Below are 27,874 nucleotides of genomic sequence, written 5' to 3'. Positions count from 1 at the left end.
TAGTTTCGCCACACATCCTCTGATTGCCTTTGGCACGGTTTATGGAGAATATGCGAGTGACACATGGGAGAAGTTCCCTCGCAATGAAGAGAGATACGATATTGCCACTAGTAGCCCCTCGTTTTTTGTACCATTACGATCTATGTCAGTAATTAGCGCAGCGATACATTGCCTTGACACGTATATAAACTGATTCCTTGCTCTACACTCTTTGAACATATTTGCCCACTCCCGTGCACGCATTCACTCTTGTCAACTTTTCTGCAGGACGGCAACGGCAAGGGGCAAGGCTGAGCAGGCAGATGTTGCAGCCCTGCATGCCAAGGACGATGCAGAGATGGCACGCAGCGTTTCCAAGCAGTTCGCTCCGGAGCTTTACACACCAGGTAAGTGGCGTCGGCAGTTCCTTGCGATGGTACTCATCTTTTTTTTTCTGTTTTTTTTTTGGGGGGGGAGGGCAGAGTCTAGCATTCGTGAGGTTGTTAATAGGCGCATATATCAAGTTTAGCAACCTTTAAATACAAGGGGCATTACCAAAATACTCTTTGACTTAAGGACGAAATGTCACAATGCACTATTATGTGCTGTAATGCTACTGAGTTTTAAGCAGCCTTACCTGAATACGCGAGGGTCACGCCCTGACCAGCATGCACTTGCGCACACCAAGGCCGATCGTCATTCCAGAGTCTACAAGGCATGACTCGGAAAGCTATTGCTTTTGTTTCACAAAAAACTATTTACGGTTGATCGATCGTCTTCATTAAAGTCTTCGCTACCACAGTGGCTGGCTATGGGCGTGTTCATGCGAAGGCGTGTTCTAAATTTCTAAAGAGCACCATTACTTACAGTTCATTGATACTAACAAAAATCTTTCAACAATCCTTAGATACATCAACTATTGCTACTCAATGGAAAATCGGGAAGGTAGTGTGAATTTTTAAATCGGCTCATAAACGCTCTCCGAATAACTATCGCCCAACTTCCCCAACAAGCACTTCCTGTAAACTATTAGAACATATAATTTTCACCAACCTCATTACCTTCCTTGAATCACTCTTTTTTTTTACACCAGCACAACATGGCTTCCGCAAGCATGTTTCATGCGACACACAACTTATATCATTCACTCACAAACTGCATCAGATTTTGGACCGATCATCGTACGCCCACTGTATTTCTTTAGACTTCAGTAAAGCTTTCGACAAAGTCTGTCACCAACTACTACTTTTCGAAGTGAGCCTACTAAACCTTGGAAATAATTTACTGAAGTGGATTGAGTGTTTTTTATCAAACAGGATTCAGTATGTTACTGCTAACAATCACAATTTGTCATCTTCTGCGGTCAACTCAGGAGTACCCCAAGGGTCGGTCCTTGGTCCGCTTCTCTTTCTTATTTATTGTAATGACCTCACGTCTTCTATTTATTTTAACATTAATCTGTTTGCATATGATTGCGTCATTTTTCGCGAAGTAACCTGTGATAATGACATTTCATTCCTTCGATCTGATCTTCACACCGTAGCAGCCTGGTGCAGCACATGGCGAATGGATTTAAATATTGGCAAATGCAAGGTAAAGCGCGTAACAAGATCACCCAACACCCGCTAACATACTACATAACTAACGTCCCGCTCGATCCGGTCAACTCGTATAATTACTTGGGTGTTTTCATCAGGAAAAACCTATCTTGGGCACCTCACATCGAATACATTACTAATAATGCCAATCGCATGTTAGGCTACATACGTCGTAACTTTTCAAAAGCAGCATCAGCATTAAAATTGCTCTTATATAAAACATTGGTAATACCCAAACTAGAAAAACTAGAATATGCCTCTTCTGTGCGGGATCCTTACCGCGATAACTTGATCACTTCACGGGAACTTGTACAGAATAACTCCATCCGTATCATACTGTCCTAGTATAGTCGCATTGCCAGTATGACATCGATGATATCTAACCTAGGCCTCCCTTCACTTGCATCACATCGTAAAATATCCCACCTGGCCACATTTCACAAAATATTCTATTATGTCGCCCTTCATGACCAACTAATCCTCAATACTCGGTACATATCTCATCATGTCGACCATCGTCATAAGGTTGGCATTGCATTATCCAACTCCCAGGGTTTATATCAATCGTTCATACCTCGTGCATCATTAGATTGGAACCATCTACGCGAAGACATAGTAGCTATTACTAATAATCATCTTTTCCATCAAGAATTACCTAATTTTGTATAATCAAAACTGTACAAAGCAATATGTTACGTATTTTATGTATTATGTTCATGTTGTATTGAAGTCGTTGTCCTTACACAGCTAATATTGTATAATCAGTAGTTCTTGTTTGTTGAATAAATTATTTTCGTGCTGTATTTTGTTACTTGTAAACTTGTAACCACTGCCCTCTATAATGCCACATGACCTTGAGGGTAAAAAAAATGAAGTGAAATGAAATGAAATGTAGCTTTCCAGCTTACAAACAATATTGTTATATGTACCCTGAAGCCGTATCCACCAGCCTTCTTTACTTGCATAAGCGTATACCCAATCGAAAAGATGGTATGGTAACTTCCTTGTTATCTTAATCTTGTGCCACATATATTCAGACTGCGGTTGTCCGGCGATGCGAAAAGCGCTGTAAAAAGCTCCAATATGCCTCATGAAGTAAAAAAAATAATAAAACGTATACATTTAGTAGACCTACAGCACCGAATGGTAGAAGAAAGCACATGTCTACCCACAAATTACAAAATAAACACAGAGATGTGTCTTACAAGCGACACCAGTTTCAGACAACTGCAGGAAATAACAATATCGTCCAAATATTGATGGAGTCGTCGGGAACAGACTACTGCCAAAAGCAGTGTATGATGTTTTGTGCTTTTGAGTGGATATGATTCACAGCTGGTGTTTCTTTTCAGCATGGATTTATTTACGTTTAACTATAGCTTGCAGTCTGGGTCAGCGTTTACAGAAACTTTTCAATACCTTGTACTTTTGTATTTAAAGAAAACCCTATGGATTCTATTGGGTTAAGCATGGTAGTCTGGAGCTGCACTTACGCTACTAGTAAAGAACTTTGAACAAAATAATGTACACAGAGCCTTCCACAGTTGCGGTTATACTATTTGGATAACAATAAAATTAGGGCAGCTCCACGCCTTTCTAACTAATAATAGAAGTATGAATAGTGCAAGACGAAGTTAGCTTACCCTACAACAGATCCCTCAGGGACAATGAAGTGTAACAAGGCTCTCTTTCGGCAGATAAAGATTATTTTTAAAACTCCAGTGACAGTATTTCGCCATTATAGGGTAACCATGACGAGAGAAAATGAAGGTGATTGTTTCATTTTTAATTTCGTGCCGAAACTGCTAAACATCAGTGTGACTTCATGAAGTTTAAAATCTTCTTGCATATTTCCCCTACATTCTAGCCACATTTAATGAAATTTTCTTTGACCCCTACATTAACGCTTTGTGACTTTTAGAACACAATGTAAGCAATCTTCACTGATAAGCGATTACGTAGGCCCTATAGCAGACGCCGTCAGAATCTGACATTGTGAATTGGTGTGGGAACTTCAAGATAGTGTCAACACCAGTAACTATTTTTTGCACGTTTTCTCGCTAACCAAGCCTATTTTCGCGGTGAGAGTGTTGCTTCCGGCGTTGTGAAATTTTGATTTGCTTATACGAGAAAAAATTGGTTTAACTTTAGCGTCCTTTCAAGTCTTTTTTTTTTGCGATTAAGGTTTGCGTTTAAGGCATAATATTTTTGTTGAATGTGTGCTGTTAGGCCGGTGTTGTGTATGAAGTGAACTAGTGTCTTGTGGAATCTGTTTTCATGTATCCAGCAATTGTAACTGGCTGTGTCGCTGTAGCGAAGGCCGGCTTGAGCGAGTTGACGGGAGCCACCTGGCTACAACCTTTTACATGTCCATAAAAGATGGTATGGACCTGTTTGCAACGCTAGAGTGGGACAATATGGACAAGTATCACCAACTCGTAAATGTGACCAGTTTGATGATGATATAACGGCCGGTGTAAGGGCCACCACTGCCCGAAGCCTCCTAAGCACAACTTCCTCCGCCCTAGTAAGGTCATGGGGGACAGAGCAGACACACGGTAGAATGAGAGCACGTATATTCTGCCGGAGAACATTTTTTACGGGTATGGAGTAAGTATAGGGGCTGAGGTGGGAGGGGAATGGCTGGAAGGTCTATGTCTGGAGGGCAGTGTGCCTGGTGGTCAGGAGCAAGGTTGTGTGGGTTTGCAGCATGGCCTTGAATCCAACGTACTTTTACGCAAGTAGCCGTATTATGGTTCGGCTTATGAATCGCCTCGCAGATCTCCATCGCCTTGTGCACTTTCTTGAGCTCCTTAATATCTCCTATATAAGGAATCAGTGTCTACGTCAATCTGCTTAATTGTGGACAGCTTAGAGGTAGCATCCTGGATTGCATCGTGGATGACTTGAAGTTCCATCACAAGAGGAGTGGCTTCTGTAGATAAATAACGCTGGTGGCCACTGACGAAATTATGCGTAGTACTCAGAAATGATGTCCTTCTGCCGTCTTGCAAGATAGCAGCATCTGTATATAGTTTGCAGGTATTAGCACATGGGACCTCAATGATGGAGCGTTCATCAACTATAGATGATGTATCGGAGCGCCGTAACTTTGTTGTTTTATAAGATGTGATAGTGGTGAATTCCCAGGGAGGCATAGACTCGGGCTGGTTGTCAATGCGAGAGCCACGTTGAAAGTGAGCATGCAATGCAGCAACAAGTGGCACAAGTTGCCTTTTGATTTCACGAGCTTTTTCTCTTTGCCAAATCAGCTCTGCAATTGTGTTAAGCTGAGCGTGCTTCTGTAAAGTTGGTATGGGAGTGATGCGTGGCAACGCTGTTATTGTGCGCATAGCATCACAGTTAAGTCTCCAACTGTGTCAACTGGGTCAAAGTTAACCGTGAAATAGTGCCTGGTATAAAATTCTTGACTGCAAAACTGTGTGGGCGAGCTGTCGAGCTACATGTATACGAGCTCCAGCTGCTTTCGATGCAATGCGGCGAATCAGATGAAGTGTTTTTGTGGAACTCTTACTTTGCGAAGCCAGTGCACTCCACTGCCGGACTGGTGAATATCAAGACCTAGTATGCGGACCTCCGAAGCCTCAGGAACGGTCACTGCACCTAGTGTAAATGTAAAGAGGCACTGCTTGATTTTTTTGCGTCCTCGTTTGTTAGCTACCTGAACATAGCTTGATTTTTGGGTGGACATGTCTAATCCTGCGTTCCGAGTGTAGCTCTGAAGAACATCAAGTGCTTTCTAAAGCTGCTGTGCTTGTCTTGAAACCTCTTTATGCACAGACCATAAAGTCACATCATCATCGTATATGAGAAATCTCACGTCTGGAATTCGGTGTAGTTGCCGTGCTAGAGGTATTAGAGCAATGTTGAACAGGAGAGGAGCCAAAATGGATCCTTGCGGTACACCTCTGTTGGAGATGAAGCAACTGCCAGGCTTTCCATCTACTCTTATCAGAAATGTGCGGTTGTAAAGAAAAGAGTAAATAAATCTTACTATACCGCAGTGTAAATCCGAGCTTGATGAGGTTGGATAAAATGACGTCATGGTTTATGTTGTCATAAGCTTTCTTTACGTCCATTGCTATTACAGTGCGCACTGCGTGGCTGTGTGGAGAAACTTGTAAAATGTCATCCAACAAGATAGAAACACTGTCTTCAGTCCCCAAATGAGAATGGAACCTTATTTGAGCCGGATTGTACTTCTTGTGTCGGTCAAGCCACCAGGAAACGCGTGTGGCCAGCATCTTCTCAGCAAGCTTGCATACAGTAGCAGTCAATGAATTTGGGCGTAAGAATCGCTGACTATTTGGAGACTTTCCTGGTTTTGGAATCGAGACGACAACTGAGAGTTTCCAATCAGATTGGAGAACCCCAGTTTCCCACACTTTAATAATAGCCTGAAGTAGTGCAACGAGAGCTTCACCTTCCATGTTCTTGAAATTTATTTTGGAATACCGTCGTGACCTGGTGTTGTTCCTTGGTGAGAAGTTTCAGTAGCCGCTATTATTCGGCCATGCCGAAAGGACTGGATATATCGGATTTGGCACTTGGCTCAAGCTCATCGATTTCGGGGCAGGTTATAGAAGATGCGCTATCATGCTTTGGGAAAAATGCTCTTGCAGCCTGCTCTGCGAATTCTTGTGGCGTACTTTGCATCGATAACCTAACGCTCGCTGAAGGGTCAGGTTGCTTGTAACCGTGTTCTATGGACCTGAACGTACGCCAAAGGACCCTGTTTCCCATGCCAGATCCAAGTTTTTCACACCACTCATGGCACCGCTGTCGAGAAAGCTGCTTACCGTGCCGACGCGCCTTTGCTGCTATTTGGTTGGCATGTGCACGGCTACCAGGTGCATCTGGATTCCTCGAAGCATGCAGCTCCGCCTGACGTCACTTCGCCCAGAGTCTCAAAAGAGCGAGGTCTAGTTGAAGTTGTTCTTCGTCAACGGTGGTCACGACTGTGTTACTGTGGAGCAGTTCTTGCAAAGCGGGAAGAATTCCTGTGGGCTTTGTGGGATCGAAATTCCCGAAATTTATATGACGATTACCAAAATTTATCTCAATGCGTGATCGCTATGCGTCGTCGAATTTTCCTTATGCATCTTCTTTGTAAACCAATAATGATTGGCAAATGATCACTACCCCAGGTATCCGGCTCCACTCGCCGTTGCGGCGTCTCAGGACCCAACTACCATGTGAGATCTGGAGCGTGCATTTCCGATGTTGTACGTACAGAGCAGGTAGACACGGCGTGGTGTTCAACAGAGTAAATGTGGCATCAGCCATGATGTTTTTAACCTGGCATCCTCGTTGTGCTTGTATCCGCAATCTCTATGTGGAGCATTGAAATCTCCACTTACGCGGATAGGAATTCCCGGATACGTAGAACGAAGATGTGCCATCTATCCCAAGTTAAGACGTGTACGCTGTGGTCTGGCATAAAAGGATACTAGTATGACAGGAGTCCTCAATGGTCGTTTCAGAACAGCGACAGCTTCTTGATTGCCACTGCACCATGGTGCCATAGTAATCAAGGTATCAGGAATACGCGATGACACATACACTGCGGCTTTTCCCGGAGTTGAACCCATAGTCGTAGCACGCCTATCTGTAATGGTCGGATTATGATACCCATTAAAATTGTACAGAGAGCACAGCTTCAAAGGCATTTATGTGAACCAACGTTCTCTGCACGCGTACGATCAAATCCTGGCTGTGGCGGCTGCGTTTCCGATGGAGGCCGAAATTTTGTAGGCTCGTGTACGCAGATTTGGGTGCACGTTAAACTCCGGGTGCTCGAAATTTCCGGAGCCCTCCCCTACGGCGTCTCTCATAATCATATGGTGGTTTTGGGACGTTAAACCCCACAAATCAATCTGCATGCGTACCAAAATGATTCGCCGCGCAGCTGACTGCATGTCATACTTGTTGTTTTTATATACTTCAACCAGTTTTTAAAGCCCTTACAATTTACTAGGATCAGTATAGATAAGCGCTTTGTTCAAGATGATATTTATACATACATACATACATACATACATACATACATACATACATACATACATACGTACGTACGTACGTACGTACGTACATACATACATACATACATACATACATACATACATACATACATACATACATACATACATACATACATACATACATACATACATACATACATACATACATACATACATACATACATACATACATACATACATACATACATACATACATACATACATACATACATACATACATACATACGTACGTACGTACGTACGTACGTACGTACGTACGTACGTACGTACGTACGTACGTGCGTGCGTGCGTGCGTGCGTGCGTGCGTGCGTGCGGACATAGGTGCGGTTAATCCACAGGGATTGCACAAGGCGCAGAAAATAAAACATATGTTTATTAATTTACTTATTTACAGTTACTGTCAGGCCCTACCCAGGGCTATTACAGAAGTGTAAAACAAAAGCATAAAAGATAATCATTCTAGAATCATTACGAAATCCTCTATAGTGGTAGTATGTTCTGTGTATCCACTGCATTAAACTTTCTATTTTATAACAAAACAATTCTTATCAAGAGCGGTACAATAAATGGTTGCCTGGGAATGAATAACTTCTCTGTTCCCGTTTATTTAGATAGTAACTTTGAAGCTAAAGCTAAGTTTCAATAGTATTGCCAACTATATGTGTTTTCTGTGTTCTGTCCTCGTGTATCACACAAGAAGAGTGCTGTGGGTAAAATGATAATTAAATGATGGTCTTTAACGGTTAGTGTGCTGAAAAGAGCTAAGTGGGCTAGGAAATGTTCCATAATAGTGAAGCCCACCACTGTGGTTTAGGGGTTATGTCTTTCGAATGCTAAGCCGAAGGTCACGAGCTCAAATCTCGGCTGCGGTGGCTGCGTTTTTGATGGAGGCTAAACTACTTGAGGCCCGTGTACTTAGATTCAGGTGCACGTAAAAAAAAGGGGTAGAAATTTACAGAGTCCTCTACTACGGCGTCTCTTATAATCATATTGTGGTTTTGGGATGTGAAACCCCAGATATTATTATATTGTAGTAGTGGAGTGCTCCAGAATGAACTTGACTACCATCAAAGTTCTTTTACATGTCCAGCCTGAGCAGGGTGCACGATCTGTTTTTCAGTTGTGTCGTATCAAAATTCGTCCACTGTGGCCTGGTATCTAATCTATTTTAAACTAGTAGTAAGCATAGTTTAATAACTGTTTTGCGTAAAACAAAGCCAGAGAAGAAGAAAAAAACGAAAAAACGGAAAGAAATATATTAGGCACTTCAAGTACAATAAAATGTACAATGCGCAGTTATGCACTGATATGCATGCGCATTTGATTCATATATATATATATATATATATATATATATATATATATATATATATATATATATATATATATATATATATATATATATATATCTATATATATATATATATATTTGTTATGTGAACATACTTCTAATTTATTTTTTTGTGTGGAATAAAACATCTGTTCCTTGCGTTTCGAAATAGCTTAATGTTGTGGGGACGATGTGTCGGGTGCGTTGTGTTCCATAGTGTGTGCGTGAGAATGGAACGTGCCAAGGCGGTTGATATCAGACATGATAAGAAATGGCGTTTTGTGTAAGGTTCGCGAGTTTAAGAAGTGTGTCTGATTTCCCGAGTGCTGCCTTTTTGTAGCAGCACAGCAATTTGTAAGTATATAGATCTGATATTTTCACAATTTGATGCTGTTTGAAAAGAGGGGCGGAGCATGTGTTCTAGAAAGGGAGCATTTGAAATAAGTCGAACCATTTTCTTTTGTAACACGCTCAGCTTTGACATATTAAGGGCTGTAGTTGTACCCCATACCAGGAAGCAATAACATAGGTGAAAATTAAAAAGCGCATCGTAAGGTAATTTCTTTATTTAAGCTGGTAGTATGTGTTGATGACGGCAAATTAGTCCTACGGACTTAGCCAATTTCAGCATAACCGCGTTTACCTGGTCATTCCATGACATGTGCTCGTTGAAGATGATGCCAAGCCCCGCCACGGTGGTCTAGTGGCTAAGGTACTCGGCTGCTGACCCGCAGGTCGCGGGATCAAATCCCGACTGTGGCGGCTGCATTTCCGATGGAGGCAGAAATGTTGTAGGCTTGTGTACTCAGATTTGGGTGCACGTTAAAGAACCCCAGGTGGTCAAAATTTCCGGGGCCCTCCACTACGGCGTCTCTCATAATCATATGGTGGTTTTGGGACGTTAAACCCCACAAATCAATCAATGAAGATGATGCCAAGTATATTAACGCATTTTTCAATGCGAACAGCGAACGGACCTAGGGCAAGCTCCTCAGGTACTACAGCTAGCGCGCCGCGAGCACGATATATAACACACTTAGTTTTGGCTTCATTCAACAAGGCTGTTCGCCTTGCACCAGTCATTCAGCTTCGAACAGAACGTACTTGCTTCAGCTTGAATGCTACATAATTCCTGGCCTTTAAAAAAGACACTGCAATCATCGGCGTAAATGATGAACTGACAAGTGGTGTTTAATTGTATTACATCAATAATGTAAAACAAGAAAAGTATTGGCTCTGCCCCGCTGCGGTGGTCTAGTGGCTAAGGTACTCGGCTGCTGACCCGCAGGTCGCGGGTTCGAATCCCGGCGGCGGCGGCTGCATTTCCGATGGAGGCGGAAATGTTGTAGGCCCGTGTGCTCAGATTTGGGTGCACGTTAAAGAATCCCAGGTGGTCTAAATTTCCGGAGCCCTCCACTACGGCGTCTCTCATAATCATATGGTGGTTTTGGGACGTTAAACCCCATAAATCAATCAAAAGCATTGGCTCTAAAGTACTGCCTTGTGGTACTTCACAAGAGATACGCCTGAGACGTGATCTGTGAGTGCCTATCTCGGTAAATTGAAGTCTTTCGTCTAGGTAGGAGCGAAGAAGTTGTGATGCAACTCCCCGAAATTCATAGCATTCCATTTTCTATAAGAGAATATCATGATTGACACGATCGAAGGCTTTGCTGAAATCGATGTATAGTCCTACTGTGAATGTTTTGTTTTCTATGTTTTCTAATATGAGCTCTTTTTAAAGCAAGAGTGCGTCCTCTGAGGAACGCTTTTTTCTAAATCCGAATTGATAGGTAGTTAGGAGATTAAATGTTCTACTAAAGCTCTCGATGCGGGTATTAAGAACTTTCTCAAGGCCTTTCGAAAAAACTGGCAATATTGAGACTGGACGGTAGTGGGAGAAGCTATTTTTGTCGCCTCCTTTATGAATTACTGTTACTCTAGCAACTCGCATGCTACTTGGAAAAACGCCACATGAGATAGCTTTGTTAATTATGTGTGCGATGACAGGAGCGATCAAATCTAGTACGTACTTAACGGGTTTAATTACTATTCCGTCTGCATCTGGGCTACGACTGTTCCGAAGGCCGGAAATAAGAGTAATCACCTCAGAAACAGAATTAGGCTGAAAAAAGAAAGACCGTAATAACCGTGGAACATCTACAGAAGTAACCGGGGAAGTACACATGTTTCTTATCTGGACAAAAAAGTCATTGAAACTGTTCGCGAGTGTTTCCCCGCTTAGTAACACATTATCAACCACCATACAGTCAACGGCGCCTGATACTGGCTTTCTATTCAAGATATTTATTTTTTTTTTCCAGGCTGCGTCACTCTTTCGTAGACAGTCATTGTCGAAAATTGTTCTAAAATATTCTTCCTTCGCTTTCGAAATGGCTTTGTTGAATTTGTTTCTGAAACATTTAAATTCTTGCAGCGTTTCGCTGTTGCGTGTCTTAAGGAAAGCCTCAAACATCCTGTTTTTCACGTTGATTAATTTTAGCAAGTCTCGAGGGACCCACGGTTTGCGAGCCCTCTTGCACCCATGGTATGCATTTACTGGGAAAGAAGCGTAATAACACTGTTTAAATATGTGTAGAAACTTATCGTACGCATTATTCACATCTGTAAGGGCCGTTATCTCACTCCAATTAACGAGCAAAAGTCTTTCCCTAAAATCCTCAAGAGTACGTGTTGATATGTCTCGGTATGTTTTCATTTCATTTAGTTTTTTAGGCGTTGATTGCTGCTCAAGTATTAGCATGATAGGCAGATGATCGCTCAAATCGGAGATTATGTCTTGAATATTGTTTGGCTTTTACCAGGTTTGCTTGGCGTTCACCAAGATTCTCAAGCAGGTTTACTCTCTGGTGAAGTTCCTCGTTCTGTTTTATTAAAGCTTTGTTTTCATTTACAGTGGTTGAAACCAGACTGTTGGATTTCTCGAAGCTCTTACTGAAAAATTCAATGCTTTTCTTCGTTTCCTCCAGCTCCCCGTGAACTTTGCGTTTCTCTGTGCGCATGTTTCTTTCCATAGCTTCTTTAAACGATCGAAATTCTGTTTTGAAGTCTTCCTTGAAAACCTGAAGAAGTCTTACGTATTCTTTCGTCATGGTGACAGTGCAGTAGCGCTAATGCGGTACACTCCAGTACACGGCTCCAGTACACGGTACACTAGTATAATGCACTGGTACAATAGTGGTGGCAGTGGTGGCAGCGGGACAGCATCAAAAACAACCGTAGAAGTAAAGACAGTAAAGTTCTAACCTGTAACACGGAGAGGATGCGATCAGGTACTGGCTTTAATGCCGCCACCACCACCGATTGCCACCTGAGTGAAGTGCGTCGTTTTATAAACGTAGCTGCAGACACGTGCCCAGTAGTGGCGTCAGGTGAACAGCGTGGTTTGCTGCGGTACGTAGATGTGGCACAGCGACAGTCTATGTGCGCATGAACGGGCAGTTGAACCTTCCAGCGATGACGGTCCCGCTTGACGACAGGCGACACCGAAGGGTCAGGGAAAACCAGCGGTCCACCTCGATGAGCAGGGAAAGCAGCACCGGCGCTTTCAATGTGCCTGTAACACGGAGAGGATGCGATCAGGTACTGGCTGTAATGCCGCCATCACCACCGATTACTCGGTAAGCTAAATGTCAACCGCTTGAATGACAGACCACCCTCTTTCATATGAAAGACCACAAAGACCTCACTACTACTCTCAAAGATTGCTGAACTGTACAGATGTCTATTAATGACACTTTAGATTTTTCGGAGCTGTTCACACTGACTGCCTCTTTTTATTATTTTATTCTGATCTTTTTTTTTCTGTCTATCAGCTTTCATGTTTTGTTTTGTTTTTAAGTTTCACAACTGCAATTCGCCTTTCTCTTTCTCTCCGTCATTCAGATACTATTATTGTCGGCGTCAACAATAATCCATGTATTTCGCGAAAAGCAAGGTGTTCTGAAGAAAGCGTGCCTGTGGGAGGAGGAGGGGAGGAACGAAAGGAGAGGGAAGTTAACTTTTTCTCGCACCGGCTGCCGGTCCTGAGCTGGGGAGGTGGAGGGGGGTAGTGAAAGATGTCAGAAGAGAGAGAATATAAGAAAAAAAAAGGACGCCCATGGGAAGATCGCTGCTGGTTGACGTGTTTTTGGCTCATGCCCTCTGTTTCTAATTTTGGTCACGCGAGAAATCAAATTGATATTGGCCGGTAGAGTGAGAACACTCTACAACTAGAAATTGATTAAGGTCATATGGCTGAAGCATGACTTCAACTCGTTTTTTTCGCCAACCTCTTTAATTTAAGGTCTCTTAGTGAATCCGGTCAACTATATGAACCGAACATTGAGTATTACCGTTGTTATAAAATGCAAATGTTCCATAGTTGCGAAAGAACACGTGTTGGGTAAAAACAGGGGAAGAGCGAGCAAAAAAAAAACTCAACCGGTTTGTGACAACGGCCAATACCACATCATTTCAGAATCACGACCACTCGTTCCGCCTGTTTTACCAGTGTACACTGCTCTATAGCACGGCGACGTTGCCTACCCTATATTGTCTCGAAAAGCGAAGCCACTGCTTGGGCCGTGGTCTCTTCGCGCGATGCCAAAGTCTACTTGGGCTCCGTCTTCTCTCTGTGACGCAAGGTGTTTGCTCCGCGTCGGCCGGGCGCCCCTGGTTCTGTCGATGTTGCCAGCGGCCGACCCTACAGCGATGTTCAGGGGATTACCTTCTCACACGGTAGGCAGAGGGAGAACGCGTGGAGGCGCGCGCTTCTTCTGCCAAGTTTGTCCCGTCAGGTAGAGATGAAATATCGAATGTTTGTCGCGCCGGCGCCAGGGTGGCTCCACGAAACGCTCCTTTCGGCTTGAATCTTTATTATCGTGATCGTAAATCCAAACGAGAGTCCACGTCGTGCATTTGGTGTCTACAACGCTGCCGAGGCCTCTGCTCGCGGAAAATACACTCTGCCGAATGTCTCGGCTATTGAGGCATTCGGAAAGACAAGCAACGATGTTTGTCCGTCTCCGTTTGGGCATGAATTGCACGGGTCCGTCTTGCGGCACGCTTTACGGCGTGTATCTAGTTAGTTTGCCTGTCCGTTGCTTCGTGTCGCACACTGCACTGGTCAGCTTGTGCTGCGGTTGCGACATTCGTGAACTCAATCGACTTAGTTGCAGTGCTATTGTCTATACCTTAAAGATCTCAAAAGCTCACCATGCCACCTCGTTTCCATTACCATTAGGGTTTCCGACTGAAACTTGGAAATATGTATACTTGCTTGTAAAAAACCACGCACTGTTGGTACAGAAATTGTTTGTGTTTCCTAGGCTCACATTGACTACTCAAAGCGGTAATAATTTCTTACAGGGAACATTACTTAAGCGTAGCGCTCTCAGTGTGCCATTAGAAGTGCGCGTTCTAGATTGTTATCACTGTCAAGCTAAAAGAGATACGAAGATAAGAACTGACAGCGGGGAGAGTTCGTACGAACTCGTTGCTTTACGAGCGGCGCGACGGTCTAGAAACCGACAAAGGGAACAGCGTTTGCTCGTTCCCTTTCCCTTCGTTCTCTCTGTAACACAGTTCCTAATAATGAGGGTAAAATCAGACTAAGTTCTTTGCGAATAGACTATGGCAATATAAACCTCACACGCCAGAGTGCAGTCTGACTTATATGTAAGAGCATATATCCGGCCATGAATATAGTTGACCCCCGCTGAGCCCTAATACTTCCCGAGCTCTCTGCAGTGAAGCGTGGCAGTTTCAAAAAGTGGATCGCGCAGCTGACGCCTGTTAACGACGCGAATGGCTTGGCTGCAGGAAAAAGCACATCTCTCACGCGCTATGGTGCGCACTTGATGCTTAGTGGAACGAACACTTCTGCGGAGCGAGTGCGCCGCAGCGGGACCTGCGCCGCTGCTGCACGCGAGCGTTTTTGCACGCGACAAGCACCCGCCGCGTCGCCTGAAGTGGCCGGCCGGGGAATGTTGGCACGCGTTCTGTCGGGGGGCGGAATGGCTCCCCTTTCTTCGGGACGCGCGCCCGCGCCACCTTGCTCCACAGCTAAATCGAGAGTGGCCCAAAGCGGTTGGCCCCGCGTGCGCGACACTTGGAATTGAGGTGACTCTTCACCGGCGTTGGGTGAGTTTTCTCTGCACTTGACCGCATTTTGCGGTATCGCGCCTCTCGCGAGCGTATAGGCCCCGCTATGCGGCAAAACGATCAACTATCGACCTCTGATCGGCTTCTCGGTGTACAGGCTCTGCAAATGCCGCGCAACAGCGCTCAGCTGCCTCCGGTGAGCACGCAGTCTCGCGCCTGCTCGCCGCCGGCTGCACCGGCTTCGAGCTGTCTTCACGACGACGTCACGGATAGCCGCGGAGTGATTTGAGGTTGTCCAGTTCTGAGAGAGACGTTCCGCCCGTCACTGTGTTCGCATGCGCGTAGTTTCTCGTTGAGGAGCTGCGTTGTTTTAGCACTTCTTTTAAAGCTGATGTCGGCGTCGGCGCGGGAAATATTTTCAGCTTCGGAAACCTGCATAACAGGAGTGGTTTCATCATGAACATTGTGAAATTAGTACTATCGCATCATGCTCATGCTGTGGTTCAAGGTCGTTAGAAGCAAGTCATAGTTTGCGAAGCTTAAATGCAAGACATCTACGCACGATAACACAGATGAAACGCTTACAGTGGATTTATGGTTATATACCGGCAGCTTTGGCCTTAAAATGTGGGTTCAAGGGAACGATTTCAAGAAGCAAAGAATTAAGCTAATATGAAAGTGGCCTGCCTGAGTAGTGACAACTTCATATCAAGCCTTTACGCTTGCATCGCATGCCGTCAAGTTGGTATTAGAGTGGCGGACCTTATCTTTATTGCGAAAATACAGTGCTTAAAACAGCATGATGCAATAGGTGTTCTGTTCCACATAGAGTGCATTGGTTACTCGTAATCTTTCCCGGTGGTGCGTTCAGACTTGTTCGGTTGATTAATATATAGGGTTTAATGTCCCCAAACCACCATATGATTATGAGAGATGCCGTAGTGGAGGGCTCCGGAAATTTCGACCACCTGGGGTTCTTTAACGTGCACCCAAATATGAGCACACGGGTCTACAACATTTCCGCCTTCATCGGAAATGCAGCCGGCGCAGCCAGGATTCGATCCCGCAACCTGCGGGTCAGCAGCCGAGTACCTTAGCCACTATACCAGCGCGGCTGGGCCATTCAGACTTGTTCCTATATTTATCTCGGACCACAACTTTGTCGAGCGAAGCAACACACAACACCATTGTGGTGCTCAGCTCCGCTGCTCAATAGAACCATGAAAAACAATATCGACGATAGTAGAGCTTCATAGCGACGGTATTCAACGCTCAGCTTCCTCTAAATTCTTGGCTTTTGTATTTTTTTATGTTCTCTTGATAGTCATCAACGTTTGTGTTATATATTGTTTGTTTGCTTGCATAAAGCCAGCGTTATCAATAGACAGAGAAATGTTAACGGGCAGATGTCACGAAGAAACAATGTTTTCCCGCCAGCAGTCCTGTAATTATTGTCATTTGCTGCAGTCTCTGGAGGGCAGCGAAGCTGCTTGCGGCAAAGAACACGGTTTTTTGGCCAAGTGCCCATACCCATTCGGAAAGATCCCAACATTATATATTTCCTTCTTCTTTTTCTTATCTCACAGTGAAAAAAAATAAACAAATGGGAAAAAATCTTGATTTGAGATCACGTGACTTTTCAGTGCGTGCTTCTTAGAAATCGGGGTGCCATGTAATCTACACAAAACTTTGCAAACGTTTTCGACAATATGAAAAAAAAGAAACCTGCACTAAGATGGAATGACACTGTTGCGTCGTAGAGAGTAAAACAAAGAAACACAAAACTCTTAGGTAACATGCCTCAAGCATAAAGGAGCACGAGATAAATATCATTTTTTTCGTATTTGTGCGATGGGCGCTTATATCTATTGCAGAAAGTGATCATTAAATCTTCGGCAAGTAAAGTGTGTCACTAACTTATCGGTAGTCGCTCACAGATCGCACTATTTATTTTGAAAGCTTTCAAAGTTGGATTTTCAGCGTATATTTATGCCAAGCTGCTGTCTGGAAGGAGCCCTCTTGCGCAGCAAATTCTTTATTTAGTACAATATACGTGAAAGTTTCTACTACTTATCATTTCGTGGAAATTTCTAAACTAGAGCAGTTTGAGCAGAAGACATTGATAAAAGGAAGGAAGGTACAAAATGTTGAGGAAGGCAATATGCAAATAAAAAATGGAAAGTTTTTTTTAGCTTTTGACGAGCATTTCAGCGAGTGTGTATATTGAAGCGTCTACCATAACAACTAAGTTAAAATTGGAATAGAGAGAGAAATTGAAGTCATAGTAGCAGTTTCTGCTGCAAATCAATAGAGTGATGATAATAGAACAAAGAAATCGTTCATCTCAGACTGTATTTATACCTCTAGCAGTGTGACGATATAAGTTGAAACAACGTGTATGCTACTAGCACTTCATCATCATCATCATCATCATCATCAGCCTGACTACGTCCACTGCAGGACAAAGGCCTCTCCCATGTTCCGCCAGTTAACCCGGTCCTGTGCTTGCTGCTGCCAATTTATACCCGCAAACTTCTTAATCTCATCTGCCCACCTAACCTTCTGTCTCCCTCTAACCCGCTTCCCTTCTCTGGGAATCCAGTCAGTTACCCTTAATGACCAGCGGTTATCCTGTCTACGCGCTACATGCCCTGCCCATGTCCATTTCTTCTTCTTGATTTCAGCTATGATATCCTTAACCCCCGTTTGTTCCCTAATCCACTCTGCTCTCTTCTTGTCTCTTAAGGTTACACCTACCATTTTTCTTTCCATTGCTCGCTGCGTCGTCCTCAATTTAAGCTGAACCCTCTTTGTAAGTCTCCAGGTTTCTGCTCCGTAGCTAAGTACCGGCAAGATACAGCTGTTATATACCTTCCTCTTGAGAGATAGTGGCAAACTACCTGTCATAATTTGAGAGTGCTTGCCAAATGTGCTCCACCCCATTCTTATTCTTCTAGTTACTTCAATCTCGTGGTTCGGCTCTGCGGTTATTACCTGCCCTAAGTAGACATAGTCTTTTACAACTTCAAGTGCACTATTACCTATCTCGAAGCGCTGCTCCTTGCCGAGGTTGTTGTACATTACTTTCGTTTTCTGCAGATTAATTTTAAGACCCACCTTTCTGCTCTCCTTGTCTAACTCCGTAATCATGAGTTGCAATTCGTCCCCCGAGTTACTCAGCAATGCAATGTCATCGGCGAAGCGCAGGTTACTAAGGTATTCTCCATTGACTCTTATCCCTAACTGTTCCCATTCTAGGCTTCTGAAAACCTCCTGTAAGCACGCGGTAAATAGCATTGGGGAAATTGTGTCCCCCTGCCTTACACCCTTCTTGATTGGTATTCTGTTGCTTTCTTTATGAAGCACTATGGTAGCAGTTGATCCCCTGTAGATTTCTTCCAGAATGTTTATATATACTTCATCTACGCCCTGATTTCGCAGTGTTTGCATGACGGCTGATATTTCTACTGAATCAAACGCCTTCTCGTAATCTATGAAGGCTATGTATAGGGGTTGGTTATACTCTGAGAATTTCTCTATTACCTGATTGATAGTATGAATGTGGTCAATTGTTGAGTAGCCTGTTCGAAATCCTGCTTGTTCCTTTGGTTGATTGAATTCTAATGTTTTCTTTACTCTGTTAGCAATTACCTTTGTAAATAGCTTGTATACTACAGAGAGCAAGCTGATCGGCCTGTAATTCTTCAAGTCCTTGTCATCTCCTTTCTTATGTATTAAGATGATGTTAGCGTTCTTCCAAGACTCTGGTACTCTTCCCGTCAGGAGACACCTCGTAAACAGGGTGGCTAGTTTTTCTAACACAATCTGTCCTCCATCTTTCAGCAGATCTGATGTTACCTGATCCTCACCAGCAGCTTTGCCCCTTTGCATGCTCTCCTAGCACTTACAAACTGTCAAAAAACAATCAAAATTAGGGAGAGTATTGGAGTCGTCCTATATAATTGTAGAGCGCGTTCACAATTACTTGAGATGCTATACGTTTTCCAGTCTAGTGTGATAAAAGTGCTGCCGCTAAATCAAGGTATACATATAGCAGCTGTAAGAGATACCGAAATAAACAGGTAGAATGAAACACTAGAATTACGTCACTTGCAGATTTGTCAGCACTTCAGTATTTCATTTTTCAAAAATTTGACGGACAGTTGTATGCAGTGCACAGCTGATGCTTCTTCGCTACAGCTGTTCATTGTTTTATGACAATGAATGCCACATTCTTAATAGCTGAAAAGTTCAACCCGAGATTTCGTGTTGATCTCATTCCTTAATGTTACATAAATATATGTAATTGTGCTGGTAGTTTCGTGCTCAGTACCACCTACAAATAAAAAAGTATTTTTAAACTGTAACTGCTTATAATACCTACAGTGTTAACATTATTTATATATTTAAGTAAAAAAAAAACAAGTTTTTGCAGAAGAGGTTAGATACAGAATGTATGGGGGGGGGGGGAGTAAACCTTAGCGTATGGGAATAAAACGGCGTGTTTTTTTTTTGGGGGGGGCTGGAAGAGTTCACAATGAGTAATGAACTCAATGGAACGTAAATGTCAAGCTGAATTCTGTCGTAAGTACATCTGCAACAATGCAACTACTTTTATTCGGATGCCTTTTAGTCACTGCTTAAATCTTGGTAATCAAAGAAAAGTGGGCATCCTGCCAATAAACGCACCAGTCTGGCTTCGCAAAGGACGCTCTTACTAAAAATGTTTTGCTACGTGGCTGCACACGAATTCCAGCTAAGCAAGGAAGCCAACTTACCGTTTGTACTACTTACTCTCTGCGTTACTGCACCTAACAGACGTTTTTAGATGCGGAAGCATCTTATACTCGCGCCTTGTAGTGCGCCGTCCGCGCCGTCCGCACCGCTTCTCGAACATTCGACAGCTGACGCGCGCGCATGCGCCGTCGCGCCGTCGCCCACTCTTCCACCATCTGTGCATCCCTTCCTCCTCTACACACCGCGCGTGCTTCACTCCTCCACCATCTGTGCACCCTTCCTCCTCTACACACCGCGTTCGACATCTACAATTCTCCTGATTCTCCAGTGAACGCGCATGTGGCGTCGCGCTTCGAGAACATTCAACAGCTGACAGTGCATGCGCCGTCGAGCTGTATATATACTCAAGGTCGGCGCTCGCTCGCTCAGTTGCCGCTCGTTGGTTGGTTTGTACGGCGCGTCGACGTCCAAGGTCGCGGTGAAATGAACTCCAACGAATCCACAAACACAATGATCGACGTCCCTTTCCCCACAAACACCAGCGCCGCCCTTTCGCATACGTGTGTACGTGTTCACTCATTTAACACCCCCTCCTACAACCACGTTAACCAATTTAGCCATCGACCCAAGTAAGTCGCAATTTAACACCCCATTTCACAACCACGTTAACCAATTTAGCCATCGACCCAAGTAAGTCGCACTTTAACACCCCGTTAACCAATTATATGCTCCGCATCCTCCTCAGTGTTCCCCCGAAGGAAGCTGCGGGCAATTTTTTTCGCCGTTCTTGCTTACGGTTCGCTCAAATAAGTTCGATACTCCTCTCACGAACTTCATGACTGCACGACACGAGAAGCGGGTTTTTCGATAATAGTTCATTTTGGTTGGAAACGTCTGCGAGATTAAATTTGTTTGACCATTGAGTGACAATTATTCTTAAGCTTAGTTAAGAAAGCTATTTACGATATGAAGAAATACTTTGCAGATATCTATAGCAAATGTTTTTTTTTTCGTTTGGGTTGCTGGTCATATTACTGGAGACAGGGACACCAAATACTCATAAGTAAATGTTTAATACATTCTCTTACATATATTTTAAAAGCAGATATGTTTGCCACTTGAAGGCATCTTCGAGAGTCATGGGCTCTTAGCGCAAATCAGCTGTTCTAACTTGGCGAAAAGCACACATAATCATAGAGTAGAACGCATCAACCTGCTTTTCTTCACGACAGTAAAATATAATACGAAAGCTTAGCGAAGAAGATCACCTGCCGCATGACTTGATGAAGTGATTGCGAATTCAATTTTATTTTATACAGCTCGCATTCCTGTACTTGTATGTAAAAAGTTACCATGACGCGAAGTAATATGCGCTGTTTCGCCATATTTATACGGGGGTTGCACGCACTAAGCTTTTGTCTGAAAAAAAAAAAGTTTCATTGTGGAATCTGCGCTTTGCGTGTGTCGGGAATGGGCGCATGAAATGCGTGATTTGCCAGACTAGCCCTCGTACACTCGCATCTGAGCTCTACGAAAATATGACGCAAGTAAATAATTCGTTGTCACTTTGGACAGCTCATTGATTGTGACCTCATGGAACTTGAAAGAACTGCTGTCGTTACATATAAACACCTCTTCGTACAATTCCGCAGCTGTGGTTCAGTGGCTACGGTGCTTGGCTGCTGAGGCTGCAAGATGAGGCCGAATGCGGCGCTCGCCTTTCGATGGAGGCGAAAGGCCGTATAGACCCATTTAGGCGCATACGTTAGAAAACTCCGGGTTGTGGTGATTTCCGGAACACTACACTACGGCATGCTTCTATTTGGGATACTGGCTCGTAAAAGTCCAGAAAATTGTAATTATTGCTTTTTAGTACAGAGTTGTGCTCGAAACGAACGGCACAATTATAGGTGTGCTTACATGCGATCGTTGTTCTTTTTCCTCTCAACGCATACTCTTTTTTTAAATACTATGTGTGCGTGTTGGTCTGTACCAGTGTCATTTTTGTTATCATGAATAGTTTTATCTATACGTTAAAGAATAGTTGCTCATTTAGACCACTTCACGACTACCTACTAGCGTATAGGACTACAACAGAACTCTTCGCAAGAGCACAGGAGCCAGTCATACTGTTACGTCAGAAGACATTACCAGCAAGAAATGGCCGGCCAATCGACAAGGCAGCTTTCACAAAAGAAAAGATTACAGTCGGCGACATTCGCAGTTATTATTACAACTGAGAAGCCTTTAAAAATTGCTTAATGCATGACTGACAGTGCATGCGGATATAAAATCTACAACGATGCTAAAGAGGCATCTTCATTAAGGTTCACAAAGCTCAACATTATTGTTTTTTTATATTTGCATGATTTGTTTTACGATCCTTGCTGCACAATTCAGTGACTACTGCCATTTTTCGCGCAGTGGACCTGCTGAAGAAGTTAGCAGAGGTTCCAGATTTGGCCAAGCTTCGCGTAGGTGCTGGCGGCGCGACGCCGCAGCGCAGGCGCTCGTTGTTCCAGCCGACACGCGCCCAAGAACTGACGGCGCCGCAGCTGGACGCGGCTCAGCAACAGCTCCTCAACGCTCTTACCAAAGCTCACCAGCAGCAGAGTAATAAACCTGCCGGGTCGCGCCAAGGCACTCCGCCCGTGGCCAACGCCAAGCCGGCGCCGCCGCTGCAGCCGCCGCCACAGGCGCCCGTGCAGCACGCGCAGCCCGTGTCGCTGCCGCAGCAGTTGCCGCAGCGCGTCGAAGACACCATGCCTCAGGTGCCCGGCGCGCCGGAGCCACCGCCGCGCACGCCACACGGCTCGCTGCATGGCCGGCAGACGCAACGCGACGGCTACTCTTTCCAGCAGGCGATGAACGACCACTTCGAACAATACCGGCGCGAGCGGCCACCATCACGCACGCCGCCGCACCAAAAAGCTGACCAGCAGCTGCCACCGCTGACGGCCATCTACGGCGGCGCCGACTGTACGCCGGACTCTGGCGTCTCCGAGTCCATGGACGGCGACTCGTCACCGACGCGAGTGCCAGGCGGTGGAGGTGGCCGGCGCTCGACGTTGCCCAACATGCCACCGGACGAGGGCAGTCACCACCGGGCTGCTAGCCTATACGTGGCGGCTCCTCGGCGTCGGCTGGCCGCACCGGCACCCGCTGAGGCACTAACGCGCAAGAAGAGTCTTCCCAACATCGCCGACGCCGCGGCTGCCGCACCACCCTTCATGTCGCGCGAGGAGGTGTCCGTCCTCAGCTCCCAGCGCAGGGATGAGCTGCGCAGGATGCAGGAGCAGGCGCACAGGCTGCGCACCAACCCGCTGCTCTACCTCTTCAATTCTGACGTTAAGGTGCGTGGTCCAACAGCGCCGCGAACAGCTGTGCTCTCACTTGACAATTTTAAGACTTGCGCATGTTTTTTATGCGCTCAATGCCAATCTGTACTGATGACACTTATAATCAATCTAAATTGCGCGATCAGGATGCTTCGAACCATACATAGCGCGTCTAGGGTTTCTCCTTCCTCGCTGTTCTAATAACAAAAAAAGAATAAAGGATTGCACACTACTGATCCCATTGAACCGGCATCCGGCATCCGTGACCCGATCTCGGGTTGTTTATATGCGCTGTGGACGTGGCAGTCTGTGCAACAGCAATGTACGCCACCTGAGAGTGCACGTACAGCGTCTGACACCTGTAAACAGGCGGCCATGTCCTTCTGCTCGTTATGCTCGGGGGTGTATGACGTGCACGAGTTATTTATCGCGTCGCCTACTCTCGCTGTCGTCACGGTGCGCTCCAGCTTCCTATGTGCACGTATACTGCAGTCGAATAGGGGTGCGCTCGATCGCTGCTGGAGAAGTTGTAGGTGCCCCACTGTGTAATGTTCGCTGCAGAACACAATATACATTCTTAAAAAAAAGGTTGAAGTCAGCCTCGAAGTAAAGTTACAAAAATGAACTGGTTATGAAATATAACATTGGTGAGCATCGTGACTTTGCTTGAAAAGGGAAGGGTGTTACACTCATTCTCTTCCGAGTTTTGTACGAGTGGCTTCTTCGTTTGCAAGTCCTGCGGAGAATTGTGGACAACAAAAATGGTATGAACAAAACTCTCAAATTAGATCAGTCAACCTTGTGACGTTACCATACACACCGCCTCATTGTCTGACTGCCCTCTGTTTAACTGTCATTATTTTGCATCTTGGCTACATTCCCATTCAGTAGTTCATCCCTTTGCTATGTCGCAGAAGCCTGTAAGTGCATTGACGGAAAAATCATGTTTAATGGTTTATTGGTGCTAGTACAAATGCGCATTTTCAGCTTGAGTTATATGCTTTGGTGCCTTTAGGCTATAGAGATAGTTAAAGAGACATTGGTCTTGCATGTTTGTGAGGCCTGAACCTCACATACCGAGGATCTTAGGAACGGGGAAGTTTCTTCGAGAATGAAATATGAAGCGGCCAGAATGTCTATTAGGGCTATGAAAAAAACTTATCTATGATAGGCTCTTGAGTACCGCTTTCAACATTTTTGAAAAATTTAATGGAACTGCATCCTCTCGTGTATAACTTGAAATGAAAACTGTAAGTAAACGTCTGCTGTCCCGTTTTTCTTTTTTTTCCTTAACACGTCCGCAATACTGGGATGAAAAACGAACTATTGTGTTTATGGTACTAAGCAATGACCCTATACACTGAACGTGCAAGTTCCACATGCGGTCTACCATATCGTTATCAAGCAGATTGCTGAACCACGAAGAGTCGTGAGCAGCCTAAACACTTGTCAGTGAGGAAATGCTAATAAATGCTCAGTGAGTATGGGGGGCTGGTCTCTTCCTTACTTTGAGGAATCTATATACCATGCCTTCGGTTATGATGAAGTGCCTGTGACGTGTTGCTTGCATCATCTCACCAAAACCACCTTGTGCGTTTCCCCTGTTTGCCACTGCTTTTACAGGATTGGTTCTCGAGGCAGCAGCTGGTGATGCTCGTGCTGTTTATAAACATCAGCCTGGCCATCATGTTTTTCAAGCTGCTGACGTAGCTGTTCCCTTTGGGAGCAGCTGGACTCGGACCCCGTGTGTGTCTCCGGCGCGCCGGTCGCGTGGCCCGTGTGTCGGCGGCGCCCGTCAGTCCCCCTGCCCCGGACTCCTGCTCTGTGATCTGCACCGGGTGCATGGACTTCGCCTTGTTAGCCACGGCACGGGCCTGCGGTGGCCGGCGGTGGTTGTTCGTGTTACTGGCTGGTTGACGACGACTGACGACAACACATACTCTTTCCCTCTCTGGAGCGTACCTCACTGTCATGCACTTGTCAGCTTTCTGCTCAATTCTCTCGCGTTCCACCAGCGGCGTTCACGGCAGCGAGAGCACCGGTTCGTATACGCGCAGCCTCGAGCGAGGCACAGCCCCCGGTTGTGCCACACCAACTGCCCGCTCAACCCGAGGCCGCAGAATTCAGATCGTCGAGGCGCTTCTTGAGGGCGAGGAGGTGCGAGAGAGAGAGAAATGTTTCCCTAATCCATCGGCCGAGCCGTCAGGTTGTATAGAAGCGCATAAAGCAGCTTGTTGCCACGTTCTTTCCAGATTCGCCTCGTAGCTCCATGCATGGTGCTCGCCCTCGTTCGCTTTGTCTCAGCTGGCCGCCATTTGCAGCACACGGTAACGTGCCCTGGATACATGCCCTATAACGCCGGAGCAGTTTACAGTTCCCACTACGCACTACGTAAAAAGCGTCTGCTGCGTCCTGTTTTTTTTTTTTTTTTTTTTTTTGTCTTGGCACTGTCATTCTTCGAGTTCTCACTTAGACGGTGTGATTGGCGAAGGAATGTGCAGCAGCTGCGAAATCAAAATAGAAATTCAGGCCTAGAGCGGCGCAAACTCTCTGCCAGCTCTCACCGAACCCTTTCTTCTCCCCATAACGTGCATAGTTTGCTGTTCAGCATTTTATTGCATGGTGTACGAATACTTCATGCACAATCGCACCATCATCTGTAACCTGCAGCAGGAACCAGTCTCATATTTTTACGAAATATCTAATAGCAAGCAGATACCACGTCATGCTTAAAAAAACAGTTATTCGCTTGCAAATAATGCCAAGCCTTCGACTAAGCGTATTGTCGATGAATAATGCATTTGGTGTTTCATACTACTAGGCCGCACCGCGCCAGCGGCGAGGCATACGTCTCATCGTCATGTCTCAGAGTCCTACTACACAACTGGACGTGAATCATCCATTTTTTCTTCGTACATACACACACCTTGTCTGCGCGAAGAAACCGGCTAGTGGATTCTGTTCGTGCTGTGCACTATATTTATCTTAGAGTACATCTTTCAGGTGATCACGTGTCAAGCGAGTGAATGAGAAGCGTACCTCTTGAAAATCACGAGCATACGAACACGAGGTGATGTTTTGCCCCGGGTGATACGCATTTTTAAAACGTGCAAACACAAGTGCACGCAAAACGTAGACCTAGCGTTGATATATGTATATAATATAAATATACATATATATATAGATATATCAAACAACAATCTGTGGTCGTTCTTAGTTGTGCTGTGTGCCCCTTCTACGGGCCTCCTCTTCATCCGTTTTTTCCCTGTTTCTTTAAGGTTAGACTTTTGCATGTTATAGCTCAATAAAGCGCATTCACAAAGTTTGTGATGGTTTCAGACAGGCACACTAGTGCCCTACTTCAGTGTTAGCCGTAGCGCATCGCTAGGATGCACAGCATGGTGGGCCGTGTTTCGCACAACCGAACAACTTTGGTTCGGAAGCACACCTACATGTCTACGCGCTTCCAATTAGGTGCTCGTTTTCTCTATAGAAGCACGCTCACGAGTCACTTTCTTGCGGTGCGGCGTTGTACAATAAAAAGCTGCCGTTTATTCTTGTGTGTTGCCAGGTTTCACTTTGGACAAGCAATTGCGTTGTTCGTTAACAACACGTCGTTGACGTTTCAAGGCAGCTGGATCACGGCTAAGATTGGGCCTCGGGGATTGGCGAGCTTGAAAGGGGAGCAGCAGTTCTATAGTAGCCTTTCCGGCATGTTCACGATCACCAGGGACTAGAAGTATCTGTTACATATGTCGGTAAGCAGGACATTGGTGTTAAGAAAGGCAGTTATATAAGGTTGAAGAGCAGTGCATACAATATTGATGTGTGTGTTTTTATCGCCGTGATGGGACGCGATAATCTAGGGCGCTGGACTCTTCTGTTAAGGATGTGCCAGCGCCGTGTGGCCACATATCCGTTGGCACGGCCGACACGTTCGAGTCACTTGTTGAAAAGCAATCAGGAAGACGGGACGTAGTAGGGGAGGGGCACTTCACACGGTTGCAGAGCCTGCCACAAGCCATCGTTCGCATGCCACGCCCAGCCAAAAATAGATCTGTTCAAAAGATGTATTTTTGGTGCCCTCTGGTTGCTGTCGTTTTTTTTTTTTCAAAATCCTATTTTTCTCCGGCCTGCACTGTTGCCGGCCTTTCATATGCGCACACCGATAGAGCACGATGTCCGCCAGTCTTCGATCCGGGAACCTCGACAACGCTACAGTGCTACGTGGCGGCGCTGTGCAAAGCAGCTTTCACGACAGCATGTGCTGAAGCACCATTAGTGCCTCGATTTCTAGTGGTAGCGATACTGTAGCGTTAGTTCGACTTCGGATTGACCTATTTTTGCGCCCATATTTCAGTCGCCTGTCAGTCTTCTTTGTGAAAAAAGCGCGATTATAGTCGACTGTTCATAGATATTTTAGAAACTTCATTTTCGGTGTTTGGAAACGATGATCGAGGCTCTTTATGACGTTCATCTCTTTCCAATTACTTTGGGAATCAATGTTTTCCACTGCCGTGAATTGATAGGTCACATGTCACGATTTGTTTGTAAACTTCGACTTTTTGTATCTTTTTCATGTGGGTTGACAAAATTGAACTGTTCTTGTTAAACTATGTTTTTTTTTTCGTTCCCGCCGTTTACTCGTGGTGTACTTTACAACCTGCCGGAAGTTGTGTGTTGTGAAAAGGTAGGAAGTATGCCGTAGAGATTTGTTGTGTAGT

General features: G+C 45.0%; 1 protein-coding gene across 1 annotated transcript in view; it reads left to right on the top strand.

Annotated features, from left to right (window-relative positions):
• Positions 1–25,243, top strand: part of jp (junctophilin) — a 95,895-nt gene extending 70,652 nt beyond the window's left edge. The window contains exons 5-7 of the mRNA XM_037427467.2: positions 268–386; positions 22,237–23,165; positions 24,774–25,243. Of these exons, the coding sequence (XP_037283364.1) occupies positions 268–386; positions 22,237–23,165; positions 24,774–24,860 (1,135 nt within the window). The 3' untranslated portion in view covers positions 24,861–25,243. The remainder of the gene's footprint in view (positions 1–267; positions 387–22,236; positions 23,166–24,773) is intronic.
• Positions 25,244–27,874: the final 2,631 nt, after the last annotated feature.

The sequence above is a fragment of the Rhipicephalus microplus genome, chromosome X (assembly GCF_043290135.1).
Source record: "Rhipicephalus microplus isolate Deutch F79 chromosome X, USDA_Rmic, whole genome shotgun sequence".
In the NCBI taxonomy this organism is placed as follows: Eukaryota; Metazoa; Arthropoda; class Arachnida; order Ixodida; family Ixodidae; genus Rhipicephalus; species Rhipicephalus microplus.
The sequence above is the reverse complement of the archived record's forward strand: the minus strand, read 5'-3'. Positions and strand labels throughout refer to the sequence as shown.